Source organism: Myxine glutinosa, chromosome 8 (assembly GCF_964187855.1).
Source record: "Myxine glutinosa chromosome 8, kmMyxGlut1.1, whole genome shotgun sequence".
NCBI classification, from domain to species: Eukaryota; Metazoa; Chordata; class Myxini; order Myxiniformes; family Myxinidae; genus Myxine; species Myxine glutinosa.
The window spans coordinates 27,745,075-27,771,799 of record NC_136268.1 but is presented as its reverse complement, the minus strand read 5'-3'; the positions used below and the strand labels follow the sequence as shown (position 1 = coordinate 27,771,799).

Sequence of the window (26,725 nt, the reverse complement as noted above, 5' to 3'; positions counted from 1 at the left end):
CAAGACCAGCACATGGCAAGCAAATTCAACACTATAGTGAGTGTTGCAGGTGTTTACGCATTGTCACCTGAGCGTTATCCCATAACCTTTTTAGTGGGTAGTATTACACCATAGTTCACAGGTAGCTAATTTGACATTTCCATATGAAACGTTGATCATATTGATTGGTAATACTCTGTGTTCCGTCGGAAAGGACAATCTTACTGTAATTCACCAAATGTCCGTCTGTCTGTCTGCCTGTTCCCAGGTACCGCAAAAACGGCTGAACCGATCGCAACTAAATTTTGGGTGGGTAATCCTGGGACCCCCTTGAGTAAAATCTATATTGTTCTTATATTGTTTATTTCTATATATTGTTTGTTTTTGGATCTATATTGTTTTTCCAATTTTTTTCCAATTTTTCCAATTTCCAATTTTTCCAATTTTCAAGTTTTTCCAAACACTATGGAATAATATTTACTGATATGAACAGTGATGTGGCTTTTATTGAAATTCTACAAATACTGTTTAGATTTTGATGATTTTTTAACGGATGTTTATATGAATCGTTTAAAATAAAAAAAAGCCTTCAATTTCTGATATTTTGCCTTTTAATTTGGGCCTCCCAATTGAAGCCCCGCCCAAAGGGCGGGTACCGTTGCTAGTTTAGATAATTTACCAAGTTCAGTGCCCATGTCGCCACCGAAAATCTAATGCAATGACATCATCACGTTGCCATGCAATTTCTGACCTCGTATCATGAGTGATGAGATCAGCAACAGTGCACGGTCATTCGAGCGGAATGTTTATTTTCAGCGATTTGAGACACTAATGAGCGTGGCGTTGCAGCATTACACGTCTTAAACGACCCAGACATGCTTGTGTGAAAATGAGGGTCCAAAGCAACACTGCCTGGAGCCCCTCACGACATATCGACAGTGCCTTCAGAAAGTGTTCACGCCTCTTGACTTTTTCACTTGTTACAGCCTGAATTTAAAATGGATTAAATTGAAATTTTCTTCCGTCACTGATTTACAAATAATACACCATAATGTCAGTGTTTTGTTTTTAGACATTTTTACAAAATAACTAAATATTAAATAGAGAAATATTTAATTTACATAAGTATTCAACCCCCTGAATCAAAACTTCGTAGCGCTTTGGCAGCGATTACAGCTTCGTGTCTTCTTGAGTATGCCTGTATCAGCTTTGCACATCTGGATTTGGGGAGTTTCTCCCATTCTTCATTGTAGATTTGCTCATGCTCTGTCAAGTGGGATGGAGAGTGTCAGTGAACAGCAATCTTCAAGTCTTTCCACAGATTCTCAATGGGATTCAAGTCTGGGCTTTGGCTGGGCCACTCAAGGACTTTCACGTTTTTGTTCTGAAGCCTTTCCAGTGTTGCTTGGGCTGTAAGTTTGGGGTCATTGTCCTGTTGGAAAGTAGAACTTCACTACAGTTTGTGGTTTTTTGCAATCTGTAGCAGGTTCTCCTCAAGGATTTGCCTGTATTTGGCTCCAGTCATTGTTCCCTCTATCCTTACAGGTCTCCATGCTCCACCATGCTGCCACCACCAAGCTTCACAGTAGGGTTGGTGTTGGATGAGTGATGAGCTGTGCTCAGTTTCCACCAGACATAGCGCTTTGCATTCAGGCCAAAGTACAATTTTGTCTCCTAAGACCACAGAATATTTTGCATCATGCTCTCGGAGTCTTTCACATGCCTTTTTGCGAACTCCAGGTGGGCTGCCATGTGCCTTTTTTCTCAGGAGTGGCTTCCGTCTGGCCACTCTCCCATAATGCCGACATTTGTGAAGTGCTGCAGAGACTGTTGTCCTTCTGGCGGGTTCTGCAATCTCAGCCAAGCAACTTTATTGTTCTGTCAGGGAGGTCATTGAGTTATTGGTCACCTCCATGACCAAGGTCCTTCTTGTCCAGTTACTCAGTTTGGTCGGACGGCCAGCAATACGAAGAGTCTGGGTAGTTCCATATTCTTTCCATTTCCTAATGATGGAGCTCACAGTGAACTTTCTACTCTCTAGAAATTGTTTTATTCCCTTCCCCAGATCTATGCGTCCTCACAATTCTATCTCAGAGTTCTACGGACAGTTCCTTGGACTTCATGGTAGAGTTTCTGCTCTGACATGCACTATCAACTATGGGACCTTATATAGAAAGGTGTGTTACTTTCCAAATCATATCCAATGAATTGAATTGGCCACAGGTGGGCTCCAATCGAGTTGTACAGACATCTCAAGGATGATCAATGGAAATTGGATGCACCTGAGCTCAATTTGTAGTGTCATAGCAAAGGGGTTGAATACTTATCGACTCAAGACATTTCAGCTTTTCATTTTTAATTATTTTGTCAAAATTTCAAAAAAAGAAATTCCACTTTGACATTATGGGGTATTATGTGTGGATTAGTGACAAAAAATGTCAATATAATCCATTTTAAAATCAGGCTGCAACACAACAAAAAGTGGAAAAGCCAAGGGGTGTGAATACTATCTGAAGGCCCTGTAGATGTATACGGTAATAGATAAAGACTGTGACGTCATAGTGCAACTGTGAAGTCATAGTACACCAGTCATTTTTCCATAAGGAGATGCATTCCAAGATTAAGGTCGCTCGCTTCACATTGTGCATCTCGTGCATTGCTCTTCCTGCGCTTGATGTACAATTTGTGGATCCTCCAACCTGTACCCGAACCATCATCAGAAGGGAACCCGAAAGGACTTTTTATCTTTCTTGATTTTTCTAGAACAGATACAGTGGCATCATTATCACATCAACAGGCTCTATGTCCTCTCGGAAAGACGAGGTTGGCTATAGTATCATGCAAAGCCCTGGCTGCAATAAATATCAGTACACCTCATTTGTCAGAGGTCAAACCCAGACTAGGTCGCTCAGCATGGGTTTAGAGCACATGGTTCAGCGCAGCCAGCCGGGTAGCACCTCTGCAGGTATCCAATGGTGGGAAAGAAAATAAATTAAAGGATCTATTAAAGAAAGCCGAAGGGTCAGCCTCGAAAGATGAACTGAGGTTTAAAGAGTTATCGCCAGCCATCTTTCAACGCACCATCAGGTGTTGGTGGATAGGAACAGGTTTCCAAAACACTCATTAAAATAATGGTAATAATAGTAATAATAATGAACTCCACCAAAATGCACAAGCCTTGCAGGAACACTGCGTTTGGTGACATTTTCATTCTGTGATTCCAGGTGTGGGTGTCAGGCAGGAACACGGTTCTGTGACATTTTCATTCTGTGACGCTGAGTCGCTAACCATCCATGAGCTGCAGATTCATAAAAGATAACAGAACAACCCCCTCTGTCCCTACCACTCCCCCACCACCAAACATTTTTCCCTCCATAAAGCAAAATCAGCTGCAAATTTCACATCCGTAACACCTACACCACCCCCACATCCCCCATCCCACTCGAGCACAAACACCTTCCTTCCCAGCCAGACTTCCTCCCCCGTTCCCCTTCCAGGCCGATCTGTCCGCACATCACTTCCCACGAACATCTCTGGCACGGTGACGGCGAGGTGGAATTCTGCATTCGCTCCCAAACCGTGCGAAGAAGGAAAAAGGCACAGTAGGGAGCAAGAGAAAGCAAAAGCCAAGCCAATCTCATAAAACACTCTGCTCTCTCTCAATTTCCCTTGTTTTTATTCACAGCTGACGAGGTCAATCAAGGGTTTCGTAAATGAAAGAAGCTATTGTAACAAATCTGCAAAAAAGAAGAAATAAAAACAAGGGAATACAATCTGGACAGAAAACGACAACTTGGTAGTAAATTGTAGCATTTGAACTTATTTATCAAATTGTGGTGAAAAATACGAGAACTGGGGGACACATTGAACAACAATAAATGACCAACAAAAATGACGTCCTAAAAATGTAGGAAAAGAGCCACAATATGGACACAAAGGTACAATGAATCTGAGCATTCAAGCTAGGATGAGGGAAGATTCATATTATGAATGAGCAATCAAGGTAAGATGAGCCTTTAAATGTGCAATCAAGGTAAGATGAGCCTTTAAATGTGCAATCAAGGTAAGATGAGCCTTTAAATGTGCAATCAAGGTAAGATGAAGTAAGATGAGCCTTTGAATGTGCAATCAAGGTAAGACGAAGTAAGATGAGCCTTTAAATGTGCAATCAAGGTAAGATGAGGTAAGATGAGCCTTTAAATGTGCAACCAAGGTAAGATGAAGTAAGATGAGCCTTTAAATGTGCAATCAAGGTAAGATGAGCCTTTAAATGTGCAATCAAGGTAAGATGAGCCTTTAAATGTGCAATCAAGGTAAGATGGGCCTTTAAATGTGCAATCAAGGTAAGATGAAGTAAGATGAGTCTTTAAATGTGCAATCAAGGTAAGATGAAGTAAGATGAGCCTTTAAATGTGCAATCAAGGTAAGATGAAGTAAGATGAGTCTTTGAATGTGCAATCAAGGTAAGATGAAGTAAGATGAGCCTTTAAATGTGCAATCAAGGTAAGATGAAGTAAGATGAGTCTTTAAATGTGCAATCAAGGTAAGATGAAGTAAGATGAGCCTTTAAATGTGCAATCAAGGTAAGATGAAGTAAGATGAGCCTTTAAATGTGCAATCAAGGTAAGATGAAGTAAGATGATCCTTTAAATGTGCAATCAAGGTAAGATGAAGTAAGATGAGCCTTTAAATGTGCAATCAAGGTAAGATGAGCCTTTAAATGTGCAATCAAGGTAAGATGAAGTAAGATGATCCTTTAAATGTGCAATGAAGGTAAGATGAAGTAAGATGAGCCTTTAAATGTGCAATCAAGGTAAGATGAAGTAAGATGAGCCTTTAAATGTGCAATCAAGGTAAGATGAGCCTTTAAATGTGCAATCAAGGTAAGATGAAGTAAGATGAGCCTTTAAATGTGCAATCAAGGTAAGACGAAGTAAGATGAGCCTTTAAATGTGCAATCAAGGTAAGATGAAGTAAGATGAGCCTTTGAATGTGCAATCAAGGTAAGATGAAGTAAGATGAGCCTTTAAATGTGCAATCAAGGTAAGATGAAGTAAGATGAGCCTTTGAATGTGCAATCAAGGTAAGACGAAGTAAGATGAGCCTTTAAATGTGCAATCAAGGTAAGATGAAGTAAGATGAGCCTTTAAATGTGCAATCAAGGTAAGATGAAGTAAGATGAGCCTTTAAATGTGCAATCAAGGTAAGATGAAGTAAGATGAGCCTTTAAATGTGCAATCAAGGTAAGATGAAGTAAGATGAGCCTTTAAATGTGCAATCAAGGTAAGACGAAGTAAGATGAGCCTTTAAATGTGCAATCAAGGTAAGACGAAGTAAGATGAGCCTTTAAATGAGCAATCAAGGTAAGATGAGCCTTTAAATGTGCAATCAAGGTAAGATGAAGTAAGATGAGCCTTTAAATGTGCAATCAAGGTAAGACGAAGTAAGATGAGCCTTTAAATGTGCAATCAAGGTAAGATGAGCCTTTAAATGTGCAATCAAGGTAAGATGAAGTAAGATGAGTCTTTAAATGTGCAATCAAGGTAAGATGAAGTAAGATGAGCCTTTAAATGTGCAATCAAGGTAAGATGAAGTAAGATGAGCCTTTAAATGTGCAATCAAGGCAAGATGAAGTAAGATGAGCCTTTAAATGTGCAATCAAGGTAAGATGAAGTAAGATGAGTCTTTAAATGTGCAATCAAGGTAAGACGAAGTAAGATGAGCCTTTAAATGTGCAATCAAGGTAAGATGAAGTAAGATGAGCCTTTAAATGTGCAACCAAGGTAAGATGAAGTAAGATGAGCCTTTAAATGTGCAATCAAGGTAAGATGAAGTAAGATGAGCCTTTAAATGTGCAATCAAGGTAAGATGAAGTAAGATGAGCCTTTAAATGTGCAATCAAGGTAAGATTAAGTAAGATGAGTCTTTAAATGTGCAATCAAGGTAAGATGAAGTAAGATGAGTCTTTGAATGTGCAATCAAGGCAAGATGAGGTAAGATGAGCCTTTAAATGTGCAATCAAGGTAAGATGAAGTAAGATGAGCCTTTCAATGTGCAATCAAGGCAAGATGAAGTAAGATGAGCCTTTGAATGTGCAATCAAGGTAAGATGAAGTAAGATGAGCCTTTAAATGTGCAATCAAGGTAAGATGAAGTAAGATGAGCCTTTAAATGTGCAACCAAGGTAAGATGAAGTAAGATGAGCCTTTAAATGTGCAATCAAGGTAAGACGAAGTAAGATGAGCCTTTAAATGTGCAATCAAGGTAAGATGAAGTAAGATGAGCCTTTAAATGTGCAACCAAGGTAAGATGAAGTAAGATGAGCCTTTAAATGTGCAATCAAGGTAAGATGAAGTAAGATGAGCCTTTAAATGTGCAATCAAGGTAAGATTAAGTAAGATGAGTCTTTAAATGTGCAATCAAGGTAAGATGAAGTAAGATGAGTCTTTGAATGTGCAATCAAGGCAAGATGAGGTAAGATGAATCTTTAAATGAGCAATCAAGGTAGGATGAGGTAAGATGACTTTTTGAATAAGCACTCAAAGTATGATGAGGTAACATGAATTTTAAAATGTGTAATCAAGGTAGGATGACGGAAGATGAATCTGTGTATGAGCAAACAAGGTACAAGGTAGGATAAGGTAAGATGAATGTTTAAATGAGCACTGAAAGAAGGATGAGGTAAGATGAATCTTTGAGGAATTAAGATCGGATGAGGTGACATTAATTTTTGAATAAGCACTGGAGGTATGATTTATTTTTTTTTGTATACACGATCGAGGCTCGTGTAAGAGCTACATTAATCACAAAAAAAAAAAAAACGTACACACAACACATACAATAAAGGGAGGAAGAGACAAGATGGGGAGAGAGAGGGAAGCACACAAGTACAACAGTAGAGCACAGGGACATCGGGAGATCTGTGGGAGGGAGACGGCTTGGGGAGAGGAGGCACGGGAAGGGGGGAGGGTGGGAGAGGTATAAAACATGTGGACACTGCTAGGACTTCCAGGAAAGAAGTTGGTATTTAAAAAAAGTGGATCTGGGGTGAATCAACGGGGGTAGAAAAGATCAAGGTTTTGGATGGAGGAAGATAATACAGTAGATGGTGGTGAACAGCTGTTTTAAAGACCTGGAGGGAGGAGTGGGATTGAAGAGAGTGAGGGAGTTTGTTCCAGAGGTGGGAGAAAAGAGGAATGAAGGAGTGAAGGTGAGCAGAGAGTCTTGATTTTGGCAGTTTCACCAGAAGAGAGTTGTTGACAGATCTTGTGCGACCTGTAGGAATATTTGGGGGACAGAGCACAACGGAGCTGGCGGAGCTAGGCTGGAGAGGAGTTGGTAGAAGACAGAAAGACCACCTACCTGCCTATGGTGAGAGAGTGAAAGGCCCTCACAATCACCTTCATGGTGGGAGATTCCAATGATTCTGAAAGCTTTGGTTTCAACAGCGTGAAGCCAAGCTTTGTGTGAGGCAGGAGCACCAGCCCAGAGGGGAGAGCAGTATTCCATTGAGCTGCGGATGAAAGCCTTGTATGTGGTGAGGAGCTCAGGTGTGCCAAGGAAGGACTTCGCACGATGGAGGATGCCCAGTCGGCGACTGGCTTTGGAGGCCAGATTGGAAATGTGGTTTTCCCAGGAAAGATCATGGCAGATAGTGAGACCCAAAAGCTTGAGTGACAGAACTTCTTGGAGAGGATTGTTGAGAAAGTAGATGGGAGGGTTGTCCAATCGGTCTTTTCAGAGATACATAGTGAGAGTGTGAGATTTGTCAGGATTGAAAGACATGTTCCTCTTGTTTGACCAGTCTGTGATTTGGTCAAGGTCTGCAGAGAGTGAGGATGCTGCAAACTGCCGATCTGAGGGATGAAGTTTGGAGCGGAAGAGAGTGGAGTCATCAGCAAAGAGATAGAGAAGATTTTCCAGAGAGTCGGAGAGATCATTGATGAAGACCAGAAAAAGCAGAGGGCCCAGAACACTGCCTTGAGGAACCCCAGCCTGAACAGGAAGGGGAGATGAGAGAAATCCATTCAGGGCCACACGTTAACACTGACCAGAGAAAAAGTTCGCAAACCATGCGTGGAGATTTCCATGGATACCATAGGAGGAGAGTTTGGAGAACAGGGCGGGGTGCCAGACCGTATCAAAGGCACGAGATATGTCAAGGGAGACAGCTCTGATTTCCTGTTTGGCATTGAGGACCTCCATCCATTGTCGAGACAGTAGATGCAGCATGTCCAGACTCCAGAGTAGATTGACCTGGTCTGAAACCAAATTGATGATCAGAGATCAAGCCATTGGAGAAAAGGAAGGATTTGATATCCAAAACAATGATGGATTCCATGACCTTGCTGATAATTGGGAGCAGGCTGATTGGTCTGTCGTTGCAAGGATCTGTGTTTTGCACCTTTTTTGCGTAAAGCTGTGATGTTTGCTGATTTCCAAGCTGATGGCAGATGACCTTGAGTAAAAGAGAGGGTGAAGAGAACAGAGAGAGGGTGAGATAGAGCGGCAGATGACATAAGATGTATCTTTGATTGAGCAACCAAGGTATGATGAGGTAAGATGAATGTTTGAATGAGCAATCATGGTATGATGAGGTAAGAAGAATCTTTGAAAAAGCACTCAAGTCATGATGAGGTAAGATGAATCTTTGAATGAGCATTCGAGGATGATTCTGAATACTGACAACCCTGCACAACCCAGCGAGGAAACAATAGCTTGGGGATCACCTGACGCAAGATCAGAAAGGAACAAAAAATAATCATAACAATATTAAGTAGAACAGCACTCAGTAGAGAGCACACCTCCGCTTGGTGAACAGTTTACTTTTGTATGCCACTGATAGGCCGGATCTGGATTCGGAACTGAACCTAAACCTGATCGGCTTGTTCTTGTCACCTAACCAACCCGTCCATAACTTTTATAAATATGTTATATATCACTTTTCACCCGATCTCTCAATGGTGAAGAATCACGTGAAAATTAAATAATTAATGCAGCCGAATCCATATTCATATCTTCACCAAAATCGAAACATTTAGTCCTTTTCACACACACAACCTCTCCACCAAGGTTCGTCCAAATCCGTCCACAACTTTTTGAGATATCCTGCTATGTATAATTTTTGGCCATATTACTCAATGGTGAAGAATCACTTAAAAAATTATACTAGCTGGATCCGGACACAGATCTTCACAAACATTGAATCGATTTTTCCTTGTCACACAAACAACATGTTCAACAAGTTTCGTCCAGATCATCCATAACTTTTTGAGATATATTGCTATATGTTGGTTTTGGCCCTATCTCCCAATGGTGAAGAATCACTTTTAAAATCCCAGTAGCCGGATCCGAATCCAGATCTTCACCAAAATCGAATCATTTCGTCCTTGGCACATACGCTACCTCTCTGCCAAATTTTCTTTGAATCCGTCCACAACTTTTTGAGATATCTTGTTCACAAATGGACAAACAGACAGACGGGTGAAAACATAACCTTTGGTGGCGGAGATATCCACCTTTGGTGGCGGAGATAATAATGATAATTAATTTGTCGGAAGAGGAGAAAGTTTTACTTCCAGTCGAGTGTTTTTGAGATTGCAGAAACCACCACGTCGGGATCTCTAGTAAGAAGGTGTACAAAAACAAGTCACGTAATCAAATAATTTGGCCCTAGATTCATAAGCACCTCCAGGTCTCCTTCGACAGCCGACGAAGAGTTACAACCCCGAGAAGAGACCACATTGCTGTGAAATATGACACGTTGTGTCTGCACCTTACAAGTAAGAGTAAGTGCACGATAAGCCACATTGGCCAAACATTCTCTCTTCTCTCTGGCATTCAAACGTGGTCGACCATCATGTCCCATGCATCCACTTTGCAACGAAGCACATGGAACCTGATCCACACACTGTGGCCAAGGCGTTCCAGAATAACCTTCCTGGTAAAATATCTACCAAATCTGAACCAACAAACACATGGTTTGGAGCAATGTTGGTCAACGACGAGTCTTTCATACATTTCGGAGAGTCCTTCACGAATAATTTGAATCGCCCATTCGGTACTTCATTGTCTTTGCTAAACAATAGTCGAGGAACAGCCCTTCCCAGATGCTGGAACATCATTGGCATCTACTACTGGGACCTCCATTATGAGGGCCTCCTTTTCTCTCTTAGAGGTCCTCGGTCCCTTCCCAGATGCTGGAACATCATTGGCATCTACTACTGGGACCTCCATTATGAGGGCCTCCTTTTCTCTCTTAGAGGTCCTCGGTCCCTTCCCAGATGCTGGAACATCATTGGCATCTACTACTGGGACCTCCATTATGAGGGCCTCCTTTTCTCTCTTAGAGGTCCTCGGTCCCTTCCCAGATGCTGGAACATCATTGGCATCTACTACTGGGACCTCCATTATGAGGGCCTCTTTTTCTCTCTTAGAGGTCCTCGGTCCCTTCCCAGATGCTGGAACATCATTGGCATCTACTACTGGGACCTCCATTATGAGGGCCTCCTTTTCTCTCTTAGAGGTCCTCGGTCCCTTCCCAGATGCTGGAACATCATTGGCATCTACTACTGTGACACCCATTATGAGGGCCTCCTTTTCTCTCTTAGAGGTCCTCGGTCTCTGCTTTCTATTGGCTGACCTTTCTTCATGAATGTATCTCTTTATCCAACTTCCTCCTCATCCAACTCCCCAAATTCCAAACTATTCAATCAGCCATGTCATTGCCTATAAAGTACTCCGATGGAAGGAAAACAAATGTATTGAACATGGAATTTCAACGAGCTATAACACCCTTAACTACAGCCGATAAAAATGTCAACTTCGTCGTCAAGATGGGGTCCGTCAACGCAAAGCAATCCCAGTTGGGTCACTCCCAAAGTATACTTTATAAGAACCGGTTCATCTTTCCACACTATATGTTGAGCGTTCACATGGATGGGAATATTTCACTTCATAAACGGCTGAATGCTCTCCAAGAAGTCATACAAGTGGTACCATCCTCGCATGGGAGCAGTGGAGCACCTCATCGCAAAGTGCGATGAGTATCAGCAATGGCCGGACATCAAAAACATCTGAGAAGCATTCGTAAAGGTATGCAATTGAACTGAAGATATATGCAAAGGATGTTTCCCAAAAGAAAGTTTCTCTTTGAACCGCAGGTCACTGTTAAAGATAAATAAATAAATAAATAAAACAAGACCTGGAACATTGACTTTTCCCCACTTAATTCAACCACTTTTCCCACTCCACACATGGCTTACTGTCTTCCTCTACTTTCATAGCCTACGTGTGGGTCTCAACGGAATCCTTTCATCTCCTCTCACTCTCAAGGCTGGAGTGCCCAAAAGAAGTGTTCTGGGCCCAGTCCGATACCTGATCTTCAGAAATGATCTCTGAATCTCTGGAAAATCCCTTTATCTATTTGCTGATGACTCCACTCTCTGCCGTGACATCCATCATTCTTCCCTTTCTTCAGAATGAATGAATGAATGAATGATCGTTTTAAGGCCATTTTCCCCGCTAGAGCGGGGGTTAGCCTTGCGGGCCCGATGACAATCACGGTTCCCTGTTTGAGGCAATGTTTTTATGGCCGGATGCCCTTCCTGACGCCAACCCTTGGTCGCCTCTTACGATGCGCAGGGATACGGTGTACCTATTCTAAACCGGGGTACACACCGGTGAACGTGACAGAAATCACAAGCTGGTGAAGCACTTGGAACACATCTTTCAATCCTGTCAAATCTCACACTCTCACTATCTCTCTCCTAAGGGACCATCTAGCAACCCCTCCTATCTACTTTCTTAACAATCCTCTTGAGGAAGTTCCATCATTCAAACACTTGGGTCTCACTATCAGTCATGATCATTCTTGGGCAAACCATATTTCAAAATTGGATTGGGCATTCTACATCATACAAAGTACTTCCATGGCACACCTGAACTCCGATCCACCTACAAGACCTTCATCCGCACCTTGATGGAGTACTGCTCTCCTCTCTGGGCTGGCACCCTGCCTCACATCTTTCTCAGCTTAATGCCGTGAAAACCAAGGCCTTCAATATTATTGGAATCTCTCACAATGAAGTTGAATCTATGGGCCAATCATTTCACCATCGCAGACAGGTTAGTGGTTTCTGCAGCTTCCACCGCCTCCTTTCTGGTCTTGCGCTCTCTGCTCTTTCCGTGCTTTGTCTCCCCCACCCCCAACCCAGCTTGCTGCAGGATGCACACGGTCCACCATCAACCCCCTTCTGGTGAAACTACCAAAATCCACGATCACTGCTCACATCCGCTCATTTGTTCCTCTTTCTTTTTACCCACCTGTAGAAACAACTTCCACATTCCCTTCAATCTCATTCTTCTCTCCAGGTCTTCAAGACAGGTGTTCACCATCATCTTAGATCGTCAACAATCCAAAACCATGATAATCCACCTCCCCACACCAATCCCTCATCCTTTCAATTTTCCAGTTATCCCTCCTGAGAGTTTCCTTCAACTGTATCTGTTGGAACCCATCTGTGGATCGGTCCCATCGGCCGATGGGACCGATCCACAGATGGGTTCCAACATATCCATCTTGTCTACCCATGCATCCTCTCCTGCCCCCTCTTCCCCCATTCCTCCTCACACCGATTGTTTGTCCGAGCCTGCCTCCATCTTGGCCTTCAAATCTGCTGTCTGTTTCTCCCCTCTCTCTACTGTTCCTGTTGCATCCTGTTAGTCCTGATCCATTCAGTACACTAGTTATTCCATGAACCGTGACTATCTCTCCAAAAAATAACAATAATAATTGGCTGCTTTGAGTTTTAAAGATCACTTTAGTTCGTCTCCATGTTTCAAAGTTGGTCAAAACTCAAACTCAGTTAATTAACAAATCTGCCTCTTATTCTCAGTCGTCCTTCACATCGCTATGAAGAAAAACTGTGAATGGAATGTGAAAGAGAATAATTGAAAATTTCAGAATTCACAATTTTGACAAAGATTAGACACGCCAAGCAATTGGTTTTTTGCGGACATTGTCAAACTACGGACCACTTGCAAGCACAAAAACTGTTTCATGAAAGCACAACTCGACAAGGTTCCAGCATTCATACCTTATTACGACAATAAAAAAGGAACTTGGAGGAAAGCTGCATTCTCAACATAATATGTGGATATCAATACCATAGTGTGATATACCGATCACGTGACTTCATTCATTCCTTTCAATGGTTTTTTTTTTTTTTTTTTTTTTTTTCATTCCTTTCAATCACAGGAGTTTCAAACCTGAGGACAACCCAACCACGAATTGCCGTCAGCACATCAACAACAAACTCATCTTCAACTGCTGCATTCAAGGCCTGATGGTGGAATGTTTCATGTTTCTATCCACCATGTGTGGTGAAACTGAAGATGATAGGCAGATCTATTAACTTATCAAGTTGGAAAAGTGGATGTCCTGGGTAGATTGTCATTGCCGACACAGCAGTAGTTTGGGCATAGATTTATAATTTTTTGGGGGTGCCGGCAATATTATAGCTCACCCACTCTTCCCGAAGGACACTGTAGGATCTTTAACGTCCACCAACGAATTCTGGCAGGCGGGACACCCCGTTTAACGTCCATCCGAAGGACGACACACACATTGATGAATCACCCTGCCTGTGCAACACCGGGTTGACAGTTTATAGCTCGGGCGGGATTCAAACCCAGGCTGGGACACACATTGATGAATCACCCCACCTGTGCAACACCAGGATGACACTTTATAGCTCGGTCGGTATTCAAACTCAGGCTGGACAACTATATCTACCAGATATCTCTATACCAGCTATGTACCAGCAATGCAATATACCAGCTATATCTACCAACTATCTCTATACCAGCTATGTACCAGCAATGCAATATACCAGCTATATCTACCAGCTATATCTACCAGCTATGTACCAGCAATGCAATATACAAGCTATATCTACCAGCTATCTCTATACCAGCTATGTACCAGCAATGCAATATACAAGCTATATCTACCAGCTATGTACCAGCAATGCAATATACAAGCTATATCTACCAGCTATGTACCAGCAATGCAATATACAAGCTATATCTACCAGCTATGTACCAGCAATGCAATATACCAGCTATATCTACCAGCTATATCTACCAGCTATGTACCAGCAATGCAATATACCAGCTATATCTACCAGCTATGTACCAGCAATGCAATATACCAGCTATATCTACCAGCTATGTACCAGCAATGCAATATACCAGCTATATCTACCAGCTATGTACCAGCAATGCAATATACCAGCTATATCTACCAGCTATGTACCAGCAATGCAATATACCAGCTATATCTACAGTTAACCTTTATACCAGCTATGTACCAGCAATGCAATATACCAGCTATATCCACAATTAACCTTTGTACCAGCTATGTACCAGCAATGCAATATACCAGCTATATCCACAATTAACCTTTATACCAGCTATGTACCAGCAATGCAATATACCAGCTATATCCACAATTAACCTTTATACCAGCTATGTACCAGCAATGCAATATACCAGCTATATCCACAATTAACCTTTGTACCAGCTATGTACCAGCAATGCAATATACCAGCTATATCTACAGTTAACCTTTATACCAGCTATGTACCAGCAATGCAATATACCAGCTATATCCACAATTAACCTTTGTACCAGCTATGTACCAGCAATGCAATATAACAGCTATATCTCCAGTTAACCTTTATACCAGCTATGTACCAGCAATGCAATATACCAGCTATATCTACAGTTAACCTTTATACCAGCTATGTACCAGCAATGCAATATACCAGCTATATCTACCAGCTATATACCAGCAATACAATCTACCAGCTATGTACCAGCAATGCAATATACCAGTTATATCTACCAGCTATGTACCAGCAATGCAATATACCAGCTATATCTACCAGCTATGTACCAGCAATGCAATATACCAGCTATATCTACCAGCTATATACCAGCAATGCAATATACCAGCTATATCTACCAGCTATATACCAGCAATGCAATATACCAGCTATATCTACAGTTAACCTTTATACCAGCTATGTACCAGCAATGCAATATACCAGCTATATCTACAGTTAACCAGATTATATATCTATTTACCACTTATATATAGTTAAATCCTACTTTTCTCCACGAAGTTACATGTAGATCCGTTTAATAAAGACATTGATATGCCTATTCAATATCTAGGTAGCAAATCCGTTTAATAAAGACATTGATATGCCTATTCAATATCTAGGTAGCAAATCCGTTTAATAAAGACATTGATATGTCTATTCAATATCTAGGTAGCAAATCCGTTTAATAAAGAAATTGATATGCCTATTCAATATCTAGGTAGCAAATCCGTTTAATAAAGACATTGATATGTCTATTCAATATCTAGGTAGCAAATCCGTTTAATAAAGACATTGATATGTCTATTCAATATCGAGGTAGCAAATCCGTTTAATAAAGACATTGATATGTCTATTCAATATCTAGGTAGCAAATCCGTTTAATAAAGACATTGATATGTCTATTCAATATCTAGGTAGCAAATCCGTTTAATAAAGACATTGATATGTCTATTCAATATCTAGGTAGCAAATCCGTTTAATAAAGACATTGATATGTCTATTCAATATCTAGGTAGCAAATCCGTTTAATAAAGACATTGATATGTCTATTCAATATCGAGGTAGCAAATCCGTTTAATAAAGACATTGATATGTCTATTCAATATCGAGGTAGCAAATCCGTTTAATAAAGACATTGATATGTCTATTCAATATCGAGGTAGCAAATCCGTTTAATAAAGACATTGATATGTCTATTCAATATCGAGGTAGCAAATCCGTTTAATAAAGACATTGATATGCCTATTCAATATCTAGGTAGCAAATCCGTTTAATAAAGACATTGATATGTCTATTCAATATCGAGGTAGCAAATCCGTTTAATAAAGACATTGATATGTCTATTCAATATCGAGGTAGCAAATCCGTTTAATAAAGACATTGATATGTCTATTCAATATCGAGGTAGCAAATCCGTTTAATAAAGACATTGATATGCCTATTCAATATATAGGTAGCAAATCCGTTTAATAAAGACATTGATATGTCTATTCAATATCGAGGTAGCAAATCCGTTTAATAAAGACATTGATATGTCTATTCAATATCTAGGTAGCAAATCCGTTTAATAAAGACATTGATATGTCTATTCAATATCTAGGTAGCAAATCCGTTTAATAAAGACATTGATATGTCTATTCAATATCTAGGAAGCAAATCCGTTTAATAAAGACATTGATATGCCTATTCAATATCTAGGTAGCAAATCCGTTTAATAAAGACATTGATATGTCTATTCAATATCTAGGTAGCAAATCCGTTTAATAAAGACATTGATATGCCTATTCAATATCTAGGTAGCAAATCCGTTTAATAAAGACATTGATATGTCTATTCAATATCTAGGTAGCAAATCCGTTTAATAAAGACATTGATATGTCTATTCAATATCGAGGTAGCAAATCCGTTTAATAAAGACATTGATATGTCTATTCAATATCTAGGTAGCAAATCCGTTTAATAAAGACATTGATATGCCTATTCAATATCTAGGTAGCAAATCCGTTTAATAAAGACATTGATATGTCTATTCAATATCGAGGTAGCAAATCCGTTTAATAAAGACATTGATATGTCTATTCAATATCTAGGTAGCAAATCCGTTTAATAAAGACATTGATATGTCTATTCAATATCTAGGTAGCAAATCCGTTTAATAAAGACATTGATATGTCTATTCAATATCTAGGTAGCAAATCCGTTTAATAAAGACATTGATATGCCTATTCAATATCTAGGTAGCAAATCCGTTTAATAAAGACATTGATATGTCTATTCAATATCTAGGTAGCAAATCCGTTTAATAAAGACATTGATATGTCTATTCAATATCGAGGTAGCAAATCCGTTTAATAAAGACATTGATATGTCTATTCAATATCTAGGTAGCAAATCCGTTTAATAAAGACATTGATATGTCTATTCAATATCTAGGTAGCAAATCCGTTTAATAAAGACATTGATATGCCTATTCAATATCTAGGTAGCAAATCCGTTTAATAAAGACATTGATATGTCTATTCAATATCTAGGTAGCAAATCCGTTTAATAAAGACATTGATATGTCTATTCAATATCTAGGTAGCAAATCCGTTTAATAAAGACATTGATATGCCTATTCAATATCTAGGTAGCAAATCCGTTTAATAAAGACATTGATATGCCTATTCAATATCTAGGTAGCAAATCCATTTAATAAAGACATTGATATGCCTATTCAATATCTAGGTAGCAAATCCATTTAATAAAGACATTGATATGTCTATTCAATATCTAGGTAGCAAATCCATTTAATAAAGACATTGATATGCCTATTCAATATCTAGGTAGCAAATCCGTTTAATAAAGACATTGATATGTCTATTCAATATCTAGGTAGCAAATCCGTTTAATAAAGACATTGATATGTCTATTCAATATCTAGGTAGCAAATCCGTTTAATAAAGACATTGATATGCCTATTCAATATCTAGGTAGCAAATCCGTTTAATAAAGACATTGATATGTCTATTCAATATCTAGGTAGCAAATCCGTTTAATAAAGACATTGATATGTCTATTCAATATCTAGGTAGCAAATCCGTTTAATAAAGACATTGATATGTCTATTCAATATCTAGGTAGCAAATCCGTTTAATAAAGACATTGATATGTCTATTCAATATCTAGGTAGCAAATCCGTTTAATAAAGACATTGATATGCCTATTCAATATCTAGGTAGCAAATCCGTTTAATAAAGACATTGATATGTCTATTCAATATCTAGGTAGCAAATCCGTTTAATAAAGACATTGATATGTCTATTCAATATCTAGGTAGCAAATCCGTTTAATAAAGACATTGATATGCCTATTCAATATCTAGGTAGCAAATCCGTTTAATAAAGACAATGATATGTCTATTCAATATCTAGGTAGAAAATCCGTTTAATAAAGACAATGATATGTCTATTCAATATCTAGGTAGCAAATCCGTTTAATAAAGACATTGATATGCCTATTCAATATCTAGGTAGCAAATTTAGGGAAGGTACATTGGCCACACAATGGCCTACTCCATTCAAGAGAACTTGACATCTTTCATGTCTGTAACCAAAAGCTATTTGTGTGTTTTATAGACTACACAAATGCATTCAATAGAGTTAAACATGAAAAACTAACAGAGATAATGAAAAAATATCAGATGCCATGAGGAAATTCGGTTGATGTAAAATCTCTACTGGAATCAAAGAGCGATAGTAACAACAAATGTTGTTGAGATGAGCAGATTTGAAGTGCATAAAGCAGTGTGATGAGGCTGTATTCATTTACCAGTCTCATTTAATCTGTATAGTGAGGAATTAATACAAGACACGTTGCTAAATTCTAAAGGCATAAAAGCAAATGGTGAAGGGTATGTGGATGGTATGTGGATGATGGTATGTGGATATTACTAATATCAGGTATGTGGATGACTGTAGTGATTGCCAACACTGATGAGGAGATGAAGACAAAATAAACATGTCTTGCATAGAGTCCGGGATGGAATGAAGTCCCAAAAATATATGTTATGGTATTTGAGAAACACTTGGTAGGTCTATGAAAGTTACCATCAGGTCCCACGGAGAGCTTCTGAAACAAGTTTAAAGTTACACATTTCTTGGAAGTGGTGTAACAGAGGATGTAAAGTGTGTAACAGAAATCAAAAAGAGAATCGGAATGGTAAAGAGTGCTTTCTGGGACATGAAATAATTATTCAGGAGGAATTTGGATATTCAAACAAACAAAAGATTGTTAAAGACCGATGGAATATGCTTGTAGTGACAGATGGCAGTGAAGCATGGACAATGGGGAAATAAGTGAGGAGAAGAATAAATGTGTTTGAGATGTGGTACTACATTACAGTACAGTACGGCACGGTACAGTTCAGGTGGATATTAAAAATTATCTGGCAGAGGAGAATTAGTTAAAAAGAGGTGCTAGAAAGCATACGAGGGAGAAACCAATGTTGCTGAGCAGCATAGCAAAGATAAAGTCAGCTTTATTTGGATATACAGTCATGGCCAAAAATAATGGCACCCTTGCACTTTTTTCAAGCAATGCACCATTTCTTCCAGAAAATTGTTGAAATTAAAAAATATTTTGGTATCCACATATGTATTTAGACTGCCAGGTGTTCCAATTTTTCATTTCATTTCGTGACCTGAAAATCGGGTGGGCATCAAATTGGCATGATAATATAGAAAAAATTAAGAAATAATGTTCATGACTTTTCACAAGTCAGATTCTGGTACGTTAGTCTGTTATATAATGTTGAAATGTATAATTTTATTTCCAAAATCTCCGTTTAGCCTCGAACGCATTTCGATGTATTGACCAATGAGGATCGCGTTTATTCGCGCTACGAACGATGTCTGGGCTTCCGGCTGCGAGTAAACAAAATGGCGGCCTCCAGTAGCAGCGACGGTGACGAGGGTGGGAGCGAGAAACGCTGTTATATGTGCATTTCTCCGGCCAAAAGATCAAGTTTAATACCTTTTAGTGATATAACATGGCCGCGATATTTGCAATTTGTTCTTACGTGGCAGAATTTAGAAGGTGATCAAGCTGAAATTGCGAGAAATTGTGAAGAACCACGCTGACGAATTCGGCGAACGTGGCAACAGTATGGTAACAATACCTGCTATAGCTATACCGCATGATGCAGCGTTTCATCAAGTGTGTTATTCACGATTTACCGATAAACAACGAGTGAGCAGGGTGCAAAGCAGCATGAAAAAGAGAGAAGAAAATGCAGCCAATACTGGTAGGTTGAATAACTTGAATAATAAATCATGACAATGCTTCAAAACTTAGTTTGATTTTTTTTTTTGGGAGGTATATGTAAAATGATTTTGTGTGTAGTCGAACGATTTTGAATTGAAGGAACTGTCCAATATTTATGCAAGGAGGTAGGGCCGAGGTGAAACAAATAAATTTTTAAAAGGAAGTCTGAGGAAGGGGGGGGGGGGGGGGGAGAGAGGGAATCTAGTCGGGCTAACCATGACTTGAGGTCTAGACATTTTAAACTCACATAATTTTAATTGTTTTCTTTTATGTGTATTTATTGCAGCTTCAACATGCAACGACATCAACGTCAACATTGACAAGATGCATAAAGGCCCACAACCAGTCAGGAAACGTGCTCTACGCTCCACCTTAGGCAAGCCCAAATGTTCAGCCAGATCCCAATATGTGTTGCCTAATATATGCATCCTTTGTCAGAAAGAGAGAACAATCAATACAGGCAAAAGGGGCCGAAGAAAAGAGCCTCTAACAAGGTGCTCAACAATTGAGGCACCAAGACTGCAGCAAGCTGCTAAAGACAACAACAATACAAACCTGCTGCTTCAAATTCAAGACCGCGATTGTGTTGCGATAGAGGTAAAATACCATGGTCGCTGCTACAAGGAGTATACCCGGTATTTAGGCAAGCTAGCAACAACACCTAATGCAGAGCAACAAGGAGACTCCAACTACTCAGAAGCATACACATTATTTTGTGCAACAGTCAAGGATCTTATAATAGACAACAAGGAAATCTACAGACTGAAACGACTTAATGACATGTTCATGAAACAAATCAAAGCAACACACGGAATAGAATCAAACTACAAAAGTGGCTTTCTCAAGACAAGACTGATGAAAACATTTCCACAACTATGCTTTCTAACCCCGTATATGCGCTGCCAAGGACACCTTGTGTATGTTAATGACATCTCCACTGAAGTGCTGGTTGAAGAAAAGAAAGTGTTGCAAGAAACCATGCATGGTTCAGGTGATGACACAACAGAGACAGAACAAACATCCGACTCTGAACCAACCCCACCAAAGCAACCTGGGTATACTGAGAATAACCTTAGAGAACACTACTTCACTGCGCTACAATTGAGAAATGCAATAGATGAGATCAAGCCAAATATGCCATGGCCCCCAACCTCTGAGCACCTGACAACAAATGCCGCAGAAGCAATTGTACCTGCCTGTCTCTATAACTTTATTGCATGGATGGTGGGAGTGTCAGACGAACCTGATTCTGATGAGTTTGTAAAGATAGAATCTACAATACATAGAAGAATTCTCACAATTGCACAGGACATCATATACCTCCAATCAAAGGGAAGGAAACAGATGCCCAAACATTTGTCACTTGCAATGACAGTACGTCATCTCTCAGGTTCAGCCCAATTAATCAGCCTACTGAACGGGTTTGGTTACTGCGTCTCAAACTCTGTCGTCTTAAATCATGACACTGCACTGGCTAACCGAGAACTACATCGTGGAGAGGATGCTCTTCCATCAATCATTCAGGCGGGCAAGCATGTCACACTCGTATGGGACAATAATGACTTCGGGGAGGAGACATTGTCTGGGCGTGGAACAACGCACAATACCAATGGGATTATAATACAGCGACCAAGTCAATCCCATGAAGTAGTACAACCAGCACCAGTCACTACAGTTAAGAGGACGCGGGAGAGATCGATGCAGCCACCTGCAGTGAACCTTGCCACATATTATGGAGGGAAAAACGAAGGACCCGCTCCATTCGCAACCAGCGTTCCATTGGATCGAGCAACGTACTTCCCATTACTCCAGCACCCTAAGACGATAGACCTAGCATACCACATCACCAAGTACAACATTGACGGGACTCTGCCATCTTGGACAGGATTCAACCAACTACTGTCTTGTGTTGAAGTTCCACCAAAGAGCGTGATAGGGTATCTCCCTGTCATTGATGCCACTCCGACTGAAATGAATACGGTACTAACAATACTGCAGAGAAGTGTTCAGATCGCCGACAAGTTACAGTTGGAAGCAGTCGTCATTGTCGTTGACCAAGCCATCTATTGCAAGGCACAGCTCATTAGATGGAAGAATGCACAGTTCATGAAGAGACTGGTAATTCGACTTGGGGCATTCCACACTGCAATGTCCTTTCTTGGCTGTATTGGAAAGAGATTTCGAGAAGGTGGTCTCCAAGACATCCTGGTTGAGTCAGAGATTGTTGCAGTGGGGTCTGTGAATGGAGTGTTCAGCGGCAAGCATTACAACAGGGCAGTTCGAGCCCATAAGCTGATGTCAGACGCGATGCAGCAGATGCTCCTGGATGCATATTTTGAATCTATTCCAGAACATGAAGCGGGTAGAGTGAAGGAACTTTTGTCAAACTTAGCTGAAGCTTTCCCACATCCAAACTACCATGTCATTCTCAACAGTGACAAGTTCAAAGACTTCAAAACCTCCTTTGACAAATTCTTAGAAGCAAGTGACACCAAGCCAACATTTCGCTTCTGGAGTTCATACATTGAGACGGTGGAGCTTCTCTAGCCCATCTCGAGTTTATCATGACGTCAATGCGCACTGGTTCGCTTGTACGCCGCGTAATTGTCTTTGATGGGTTAAAATATCACCCCTTACACACTTATTGGACCTATTAACAGTTTCAAAATAGCATTGGTAAACCACCATGGATCGTAGTAGCAACACCAATCACAAATATTGTACAAAAATTTAAAATTATGCAGGTTTTAAGGTCCAAAAACATGACTTTCTGATAAATACATCAACAGCATGTTATTTTACCAAGTCGTTAAAACAACATTTTTACTACTTTTGGGGGTCTGAATTAATAAATATTGCTGCCAAGACCAATGTGAACATGACATCATATAGTTTGTGTTGTTTTTTTACTGTGTAAATGGGTATTTCAAATGTAACATACAATTGGTGTATACTGGTGTTTTGGGGCAGCGGTTCTCGGTAACGTACCACGATATCGCTTGTGAAAAAAAACAAGATGTTTTGGAGGTCATAAGGCTTCATCCCACACCCTTCTTGCCAAATCCCTAGGTTCAGGTCATGAAATCAAAAAAAAAAATAGATATCCACCCTATGGCCCTGTGTCTAATTTCTTTGGTTTGCAGTGGAGCAAAACAAAAAAAGCTCAAAAAATTAATAATTCTTAGCTTATTCCACACAGAAATCCGAAAATGGCCCGGACAATATAATTGGCACCTTTTAGAAGTTGTTAGCATTAATTAGATTTCAAGCAGGTGATTCTCCTTTACTTTGGAATTGAACTCACCTGTGGTGAGTCACAGGTGCCTGCAATATAAAAATCGCTCATTCAACCAGTTTGAATAGAGAAAAGGAGTCATTCTGCTGTTTTGTATCACTGTGTGGACAGCAAGGAGCATGGAGAAAAGAAAGAAAACCAGAGAATTGTCTGAGGAGGTCAGACACAAGATTGTAGCCAAGCATGGACAATCTCAAGGCTACAAGTCCATCTCCAGAGACATTGATGTTCCTGTGTCCACCATACGCAATGTTATCAGGAAGTTTAAGGTCCATGGCACTATAGCCAACCTCCCTGTACGTGGCCGCAAGAGCAAACTTGATTGAAGATTGCAGCAAAACATTGTTCGAATGGTGGAGAAAGCACCCCAATCAACTGCCAAACAGATTCAAGCTGACCTTCAGACACAAGGTATGACAGTTTCAAATCGCACCATCCGTCGCCAACTCAGGGAAAGGGAAAGGGAAAGGGAAAGGGAAAGAGAGAGAGAGAGAGAGAGAGAGAGAGAGAGAGAGAGAGAGCGATAAGAAAGCCCGACTGGAGTTTGCCAAAACACACCTGAACAAGCCAAAATTCTTCTGGGAGAATGTCCTGTGGACAGATTAGACTAAGTTAGAGCTTTTTGGTAAAGCACATCATCTCTATGTTTAGAGAAAACAAAATGAAGCCTTCAAAGAAAAGAACACCTTCCCTACAGTCAAACATGGAGGATGATGCTTGGGTTCAGTGATGTTTTGTGGTTGCTGTGCTGCCTCTGGCACTGACTGCCTTGAATGTGTGCATGGCATCATGAAATCAGGAGATTACAAAGACATTTTGGAGCGCAATGTTCAACCCAGTGTCAGAAAGCTGGGTCTCCGTCGAAGCTCATGGGTCTTGCAGCAGGACAATGACCCCAAACCCACTTCAAAAAGCACCCAGGATTGGTTCAAGACAAAACGCTGGGCTGTTCTGAAGTGGCCATCTATGAGTCCAGATTGAACACCTGTGGGGAGATCTGAAAACAGCAGTTGGGAGAAGGTACCCTTCAAATCTGGGAGAACTGGAGCAGTTTGCACAAGAAGAGTGGACCAAACTGCCAGTAGAGAGGTGTAGGAGGCTCATTCATGGCTGCAGGAAGCACTTGACTGCAGCTATTTTGTCCAAAGGCCGTGAAACCAAATATTAAGTCTTGGGTGTCAATAATTTTGTCAATGCCATTTCTCTTTATTTTCTGATTTAAAAAGATATATTCAGTTGTGAATCAAAAACAAAGGTTCTGTAATATTAACAGTGAAATAAAGAATTGTGGAGACCAAATACTTCCGTCAATTTCAACTTATTTTTGGAGAAAATTGTGAGTTATTTGAAAAAAGTGCAAGGGTGCCAATATTTTTGGCCACGACTGTATAACAGGAGAATCTTGTGGCAAAATGTTAGTTAACACCATGGAATGTAACATTGAAGGAAAACGAGAACGGGGAAGACGAAGAAGAATATGGATGGATGATATAAAGGAATGGTTTGACATCAAGAAATATGTAATGGGCAATTGACGAGGAAAGTGGAAAACAGAGAAGAATGGAGATCCATGATAAGCAACCTTCTGATCGAAGCCATTACTTGAAAAGAAAAAAAGAAAGAATTAACATAAATACAGATTGCAGACAAGACAGCCTGCTTTACATCCTGTTTTGAAGTACAGCAGGAAGCCCCCTTCCGATGCCACCATGGGTGACGAAATCAGATTTGACTACAGAGGGGTGGACAGCGAGGAGAGTGGCTCGCTACCAACCAAGCAGTCCTGCCGGCCGGTAGCCAAGAACACCCAACCCACTATGGAGGTCTCCCATCCAAGCACAAAACGGTCGGTCTGTTTAGCATCCCAGATATTCAAGACTGGCAGATGAATAATAAGAAGAAATTGGCCTATTTTTAGCGTGGGTATTAGGTGTTCCAATTTGAGAACTTACGTCGAGGCTATAAATTAAAGTATTAATCCCATATGCAATGTTAATTTCTCAATTGTCTGCAAAAATTCCTTTTGAACATGTCAAAATACAAAAACGTCACTCGGTGGAGCACATACCTGCACAAGGCTGAACACTTTACGTTTGTATCCCACTGATGGGCCAGATCTGGATTCGGACCTGAACCAAAACCTAATGGGTTTGTTCTCGTCACCTAACCACCCTGTCCACCAAGTTTCGTCCGAATCCGTCCATAACTTTTTGAGATATCGCGTTATGTATCGTTCTTGGCCACGTCTCTCAATAGTGAACGATTACAAATAATTTTTGTATCCAGATCCGGATGTTCGACAAAATCTAATCAATAAGTCCTTGTCAGACAAACAACCTGTCCACAAAATTTTGTCCGAATCCGTCGACAACTTTTTGAGAAATCCTGCTCACTGAAAGAGAGACAGACAGACAAACAGACAGGGGGTGAAAACAACCTCCATCCACCTTTGGAGGCGATGGTAACGATGATGTACATGTATCTTAATCAATGTCCATATTGTACAACTAAAACTACACTGACGTCTTGTAACACGATAGCCCAGGGTGTGATGCATGTACAAATTTCAGGAGAGAAGAAAAGGAAGAATTATGAAATAAAAACAATTGTTCTGCTTTAACATCTCGATGGGTGGTTCAGATTAATATTTTTGGCTTGTGCGGAACCTCTAAGTCAACCTGAGAGGTCTTGGCGTGATGGGTCGAAACCTCAACAGTGGTGAAGGAAGCTCAGCTGATGGTCTGGCCACGTAGCACTTGTGCACCGAGGTTATTACCTCTGCCACCAAAGGTGGATGGAGGTTATGTTTACACCCCTGTCTGTCTGTCTGTCTGTCTGTTTGTCCGTTTGTTTGTGAACAAAATATCTCAAAAAGTTGTGGACGGATTCGGAAGAAATTTGGCAGAGATGTAGTGTATGTGACAAGGACGAAATGATTACATTTTGGTGAAGATCCGGGTTCGGATTCGGCTACTAGGATTTTTAAAGTGATTCTTCACCAATGGGCCAAAAACGCCAAAACGATACACAGCAGGAAATCTCAAAAAGGTGTTGACGGATTTGGACGAAACTTGGTGGACCGTTTGGGTGAGTGGACAAGCACTAATCGATTCGATTTTGGTGAAGATCTGAATATGGATTCGGATATGATAATTATTTAATTTTTCTCAGTGATTCTTCACCATTGGGAGATGGGGCCAAAAACGATATATAGCAGGATATCTCAAAAGGTTGTGGACGGATTCGGAAGAAATTTGGCAGAGATGTAGTGTATGTGACAAGGACGAAATAACTATATTTTGGTGAAGATCTGGGTTCGAATTCGGATACTAGGATTTTTAAAGTGATTCTTCACCAGTGGGCCAAAAACGCCAAAAACGATACATAGCAGGATATCTCAAAAAGTTATGGATGGATTTGGACGAAATTTGGTGGACGTGATGATGATGATCATGGTGAGTGGTGAGTGACATGGTGAG

At 40.3% G+C, this 26,725-nt stretch overlaps 2 protein-coding genes across 2 annotated transcripts in view; one reads left to right on the top strand and one right to left on the bottom strand.

Annotated features, from left to right (window-relative positions):
• The window catches only part of LOC137432328 (CUGBP Elav-like family member 1), a 356,059-nt gene that overhangs the window by 325,073 nt on the left and 4,261 nt on the right, over positions 1–26,725 (bottom strand). The window lies entirely within an intron of this gene.
• LOC144893146 (uncharacterized) lies at positions 19,774–22,818 on the top strand. Its single transcript, XM_078782782.1, has 2 exons — positions 19,774–19,931; positions 20,238–22,818. The coding sequence occupies exons 1-2, from the start codon at positions 19,793–19,795 to the stop codon at positions 22,496–22,498; spliced, it is 2,400 nt and encodes a 799-aa protein (XP_078638908.1). The 5' UTR covers positions 19,774–19,792; the 3' UTR covers positions 22,499–22,818.

What these genes read in the sequence shown, in the direction of transcription:
- LOC144893146 (XM_078782782.1), top strand. Translation starts at nt 19,793, where the DNA reads ATGGTAACAATACCTGCTATAGCTATACCGCATGATGCAGCGTTTCAT. An exon ending in AGAAAATGCAGCCAATACTG is followed by an intron (nt 19,932 to 20,237) that starts GTAGGTTGAATA and finishes TATTTATTGCAG; the next exon opens with CTTCAACATGCAACGACATC.